The 6138-nt window shown below is 42.3% G+C and overlaps 1 protein-coding gene across 1 annotated transcript; it reads right to left on the reverse strand.

Annotated features, from left to right (window-relative positions):
- Positions 1-2527: 2527 nt before the first annotated feature.
- Positions 2528-5132, reverse strand: C4H8orf48 (chromosome 4 C8orf48 homolog). The gene has a single exon (XM_041753957.1). It carries the CDS (start codon positions 4886-4888, stop codon positions 4040-4042), a length of 849 nt encoding a protein of 282 aa, XP_041609891.1. The 5' UTR covers positions 4889-5132; the 3' UTR covers positions 2528-4039.
- Between the last annotated feature and the right edge of the window lie 1006 nt (positions 5133-6138).

Raw genomic sequence — 6138 nt, forward strand, 5'->3', positions numbered from 1 at the left:
TCACATGCAAAAGAATGAAGACTTATTTCACACCATAAATTTAAAAAATAACTTAAAGTGGATTAAAGACCTAAGAATAATACCTAAGACCATTGGAACACTTAGAAGAAAACACAGGGACAAATATACATTGCCTATTAGCAATGGTTTCTTAAATATGATACCAAAAGCACAAACGGCAAAAGAAAAAATAGACAAATTTGACTTTGTTAAAATTAAAAACTTTTATGCAGCAAAGAATACTATTATGAGACTGAAAAGGCAGCCCACAAAACAGGAGACAATACTTGCAAATCAGATATCTGATAAGAGTTTCATATCCAGAATATACAAATGACCCTTGCAAGTCAACAAAATAGTCAACCCAATTTATAAACAGGCAGAGGTCTTTGAATAGACATTGTTCCAAAGATGACACATACATATGGCCTCTAAGCACATGAAATGATGCTCAACCTCAGTAGCAAAATGCAAATCCAAGGAAAATGAGATACTAGTTCACGCCTATTTGGATGGTTATAATTCTTAAAAAATGGAAAATAACACGTGTTGACAAAGCCACAGAAAACCTGGAACTCTTATACGTTGCTGGTGGAGATGTAAAGTGCTGTAACTGCTGTGGAGACAATTTGGCAATTCTTCAAAAAGTTAAACAGAATTACCATGTGACTCAGCAATTCTACTTTAAGGTATGGACCCTAAAGAATTGAAAATAGGTGTTCAGATATTTGTATGCCGATATTCATAGCAGCATTATTCACAATAACCCAAAGTAGAAACAACCCAAGAGTCTATCAGCTGATGAACGAATAAATATACATGTAATGTACATGCACACAATGGTATAATATTCAGCCATAAAAAAGAATGAAATTCTAATACATGGTACAATATGGAAGAAACTTAAAAACAATGTTCAGTAAATAAGCCAGACACAAAAGAACAAATATGATTTTATTTACGTGGAATATCAAGAATGAGCAAATTCGTAGACACAGAAGTACATTAGAAGTTACCAGGGACTGGGAGGAGGATAGAATAGGGGAGGAGGTTATTGCTTAATGGATCTGGAGTTTGTTTGGGGTGGTAAGAAACTTTTTGCACAACATTGTAAATGTAAATAATGCCACTGAATAGTACAATTAGCCATGGCTAAAATAGCAAACCTTATGATTTATATACACATATATTATCACAGGGGAAAAAAAAAAACCAAGGTACAAAAGAGAGTATATCATAAATTATCTTTGGTGTTTATATTTACATAAACACTGGAAAGATATAAGAAACTAATATAAGTGCCTACTTAGAGTTAACATGAATATTCAGCTCATATACACTAGTTAGGTTGTATTGGCTAAAATATAAGAATACTCTGTCCTTGGACACTTGGGTGGCTCAGATGTTGAGCGTCTGCCTTTGACTCAGGTCATGTTCCTGGGGTCCTGGGATCAAGTCCCACATCAGATTCCCCACAGGAAGTCTGCTTCTCCCTCTGGCTGTGTCTCTACCTCTCTCTGTGTGTCTCTCATGAATAAATAAATTAAATCTTAAAATTAAAAAAAAAAAAAAGAGAATACCCTGTCCCAATTGGTAAGTGGCCACTCCCCAATTCCCTGAATTTCTTCTACCTCTGCTCTCATCCTGGGATGCCTGATTGTCTCATGATCCAGCAGGAAAAGAGTAACTCAAGCAGGCAGGGATCTGGCAGGCCAGCCTAGAAGTGCAATGGTTATAGGGTGGCAGGGAAAGTACACACTAAACCTTGAAACATCCTTTTGATTTTTTGAATCATGTGACTGTATTACCTATTTACTATGATGAAATATAAAAAAATTTAAAAAGTATACCAGCTATAAAAGACGATTAAGAGAATTTGAGCAAAACAAATGCATACTTGTAAACTCTAGTGGCACAAAAAAAAAAAAAAAAAAAAAAAACAAGATTGCTCAGGGAAGTGCAAATTTCGTGTAGAGGCTCAAATATGGGGGCATCAGGGGACAGGTACAGAATGAGCTTAGATAAATGAACATGGACCAGATACGAAGGAACTTTCATATGGCATTAATTAATTCAAGCTATTTCTATTGCACTGATAAATCATTTCTTATTTTTTTAATCAAGGGACCAACTTGAACAAGTCTGTGTGTTAGAAAAACAGTTCCGACAACTGTATAGGTAATGGAGTGAAGAGGAAAGAAGCCAGGAACAAGAGGGCTGAGATGATGAGGAAAGTGGTAGTAACAAGATGGAAATAAAAAGTCATGGTCAGAAGATACTCAAAAGGAATGATCCAATGGTCTTGCCGGAAAAGTTAGCTTGGGCAATAAATAAAAAAGAAGAGAAACAAATAATGATTCTAAAATTTCTAGCTTAGTTGACAAAGAGGGGTGGATTATGACCTTTAATGGGGAATCCTAAACAGGAAATTATTTAGAATTTTGGTTATGTGAAATGTGAATATACTGAGATGGCAAAGATAAGGCATGGCATAAGGTGGATTTCAAATAAAAAGTTACTATGAAAATGGTAATATTTTCCATTTTATTTAGGAATGATTTACTAAGAGGAAATATGCTAAATTCTACAGGACAGAATAGTATCTTTGTACATAAATGAAGGTCTAAACTCAAAGAGTATAATTGGAATATGATACAAAAAATATTTTTTGCTGATTTTTACAAATTTATTTTTGACTGCAAAAGCTTCGGTGTTAGACATGTAGAAAAATAATCTCCAGACACTGTCGCTAATTCTAGGATTTATATTTTTATACAGAAATAACAGATACGACTTATCAGAATGCTGTTTAACACTTCCCAATAAATGTATTTTCAAAATATCATGGCATTTTCCAGGGGGTAATATTGTTTCATTAGACGAACAAGAAAAGTTCCATAAAACCTTTACGAAACCTTACGAATGTCTAATGTCGTAGAGCATTCTCTTCAAGCTTTCTTCCCTCAATTCTGTATCTACCTCCAGCTACCCCCTCTCTACCTGCACAGCTAAGCTTCTAGTAGTGTGTATCCATAGTCCTCTCCTTACATTCACTCCTCAGTCCACTTTGCTCAGTTTCCGTAAGTGAAGTGGCTGTTGTTACTAAAGCCAACAGAGTCCAACGCTTAACTAACTTATCTCACAGGAACTCTCCCTTGCATTAGCACACTTAGCCCATCCTTTCTAGAATGTTCTCCTTCTTTGATCTCTGTAACACACATTTCTGGTGTCCTTTACCCTTCTCTGGTCATTTCTTCTCAACCTCCCTTGCTGGCTGATTCTCTTCCACCCAGCCAGTAGTTGCTGAATTTCTAGAAGGTTACTCCTAGCTCCTCCTCTCTCACTCCGCTCTCTTCTAGGAAAGCTTATCATACCCATGACTTCAATTTTCAACTATAGATCAGTGATTCCGCCCCATGCTTTATCTCAAATCTCTAGGCTTGCCCTCTTCTCTAGACTGCAACCACAAATACCCAACCTCAACTTTTGTTTCTCAACCTGTCAGTGTGGATGTCTCAAATATACCTTAAACTAACCATATCCAAATAATCACATTCTCAATCAGTACCATCAAACGAGATCCTTTTCCAATGCTCCTATCTTAATGACAAGATATCTTTCGCCCAAGGGCACAAGTCAGAAACTTAGTCACATTCTTAACATTTACCTTTTATTAAATCCCATATCCATTTCCTCACCAGACATCGTTAATCATTACTCCCCAAATACCTCTTACATCTCCGAACTTCTTTCTACCTGTATTGTCAAAACCCTAGTCTCCACTGCCAACATCTCTCTCCTGGGTTGTTGTAAGAACGTCGTAGTACACCAACCACGGTGTTGCCATCTATAATCTAGAAAAAAAAAATGTACTGAGTGGCAGGTTTTTAGTCCAGTTATCTGAGAAGGAAGCAAAGTAAAGCCTTCGTTTCCAAAGTGCCTGCAAAAATGAGCATTATTCAAAGACACAAGAGAAACATGTATATCCACATTACACATTATCATGAATGAATACTATCTCCCGGTTGGAGTGGTTTGGTCAAGTGGTGGAGAAAAGGTTTAAGTGACAAGCACGTGCCTCATTCCTCCACACCTGCTCTGTATCTGACCTTTCAAAACCAGAGTGTCTGATCTGACTTTGCTCATTCAGTCTCTTCCAGATTATTCTGGGGTCATCTGAAAGCCTGGGAAGGCCCCGATGGGCGTCTCCAATAAGGGTAAGAAGGTCTTTGGTGTAAAGATGCTTGTCTATTTTGTCTTGGAGTAGAAGGGACTCCAGGAGAGTCTTTTTTTGTCTCAGAAAGGCAGCTTGCGCCAGTTCTGCTCGTTTCCTGTTGCAATGGTGACACCGCCAAGAAATGTGTTGCTCGGCTGCCGCCCCCTGTTCGGGTGCTGTCCTCATGTTTTTTAAGTAGATTCTGTTCACGAGTTCATCGGGGACCGTACAGGTTAAGGCATCTCCCTCTGAAGCCCCGGCCTCCGATCTAAGCTGTGGCTTTTGACGTCCGCTGCTCTTTTTCTCCTTAGAGTTCGCTCTATGCTGGATCAGGCCTATCTTGACGGCACAGAAAGACTGGAGGGCATTCAGTTCCTCATCAGGGACCCGAGTGCTTTCTGCTCGGCGTCGAGCGTCCGATCCGTACCGTCCGGAGCTCGTTTCTTGGCCCCTGAGATGGCGGATCCATTTTCTAATGAACGTCGTTTCATTATTTTTGGAGCCCGAGAGCTCGGCTTGTTGGTCTCCACGTTCCACGTGCGCGGCCCTTCCCCGCTCAGGCTGGCTCCCAGGGGCACAGGCACGGGCCCGGGGCTGCAGTCCTGCCGGGGAGCTGGATGAGCTGGATCGCTGCGCCCCATCAGCAAAGGGCCCGTCGGGAAGGTCGGCCATCGCCCCGACGTCCGTGGGCACCAGTTCCCCTTGCTCTTCTCAAGCCGGGGCTCCTAGGCGGCGGGCCATCGCTCTGCATCACGCTCCGCGTCTCCGCTTTGATCCACACAGGCTCCGGAACCAGTTAGGCCGGAGCCCACCGCGGTCGGGGCTCCCCGCAGACGCCGCGGGGCTCCTCTTCCGGGCCACGCCTTCCCGGCTGCCTTGGCAACGAGGGCGGTCATGCGCAGTGGACGCCGGCGCGGCGCTCCTCCTCCCCGCCCCCGCCCCGCCCCCGGGCGGGCTCTATGTGCGCAGGCGCAGAGCTCGCTGGGGTTGCAAAGCGCTGGCTCTCCGTTCGCTCTGCGGCGGCTCCTTCGTGCTATTTTAAGTACAAAAATCTAAGCATCCTTGAGAAAAGCGAGCAAACTGCTTTTCTTCAGGGATCACACAAGAGAACGTTTGTGAGGCCGATGGGAATAGGCGGCCTCTAATTCCAGAATGTATGCCCCGCCTAAATTAAAAAAAAAAAAAATGCTGCCCAAAAAGCGCAAGCAAGAAATGCATCTGCAGACCACCTCTTCGTAGACTCTGTCTTAGAATAAATATCGGACTACCGAAAGCATCCTACAACACTTCGGATGCACATCTTGCTCAGGTTTCTTGTGCTCCAGTATTGGGACCATGTTCTGTGCTCTGGTTTTTCCAGATACAGGTTCTCAGGTCTTTGGTTCAGGCGGGTCCCCTCTGGCTGGCGCGTCAACACCCCTTCTCCTGCAGGATTTATTACTGTTTCTCTCTCTCTCTTTTTAATGGAGTTCAATTTGCCAACATACAGTATAACACCCAGTGCTCACCCCATCAAGTGCCCCCCTCAGTGCCCATCACCCAGTCACCCCCATCCCCCGCCCTCCTCCCCTTCCACCACCCCTTGTTCGTTTCCCAGAGTTAGGAGTCTCTCATGTTCTGTCTCCCTTTCTGATATTTCCCACTCATTTTCTCTCCTTTCCCTTTATTCCCTTTCACTATTTTTTATATTCCCCAAATGAATGAGACCAAATACTGTTTGTCCTTCTCTGATTGACTTACTGCACTCAGCATAACACCCTCCTGTTCCATCCTCTTCCATTTGCTTTGTTGAAGCAAATGGTGGGTATTTGTCGTTCCTAATGGCTGAGGAATATTCCATTGTACACATAGACCACAGCTTCTTTATCCATTCATCTTTCAATGGACACCGAGGCTCCTTCCACAGTTTGGCTATTGTGGAC

The sequence above is a fragment of the Vulpes lagopus genome, chromosome 4 (assembly GCF_018345385.1).
Source record: "Vulpes lagopus strain Blue_001 chromosome 4, ASM1834538v1, whole genome shotgun sequence".
Lineage (NCBI taxonomy): Eukaryota > Metazoa > Chordata > Mammalia > Carnivora > Canidae > Vulpes > Vulpes lagopus.

Coding starts and splice junctions, on each gene's coding strand:
- C4H8orf48 (XM_041753957.1), bottom strand. CDS start 4,888: ATGGCCGACCTTCCCGACGGGCCCTTTGCTGATGGGGCGCAGCGATCC.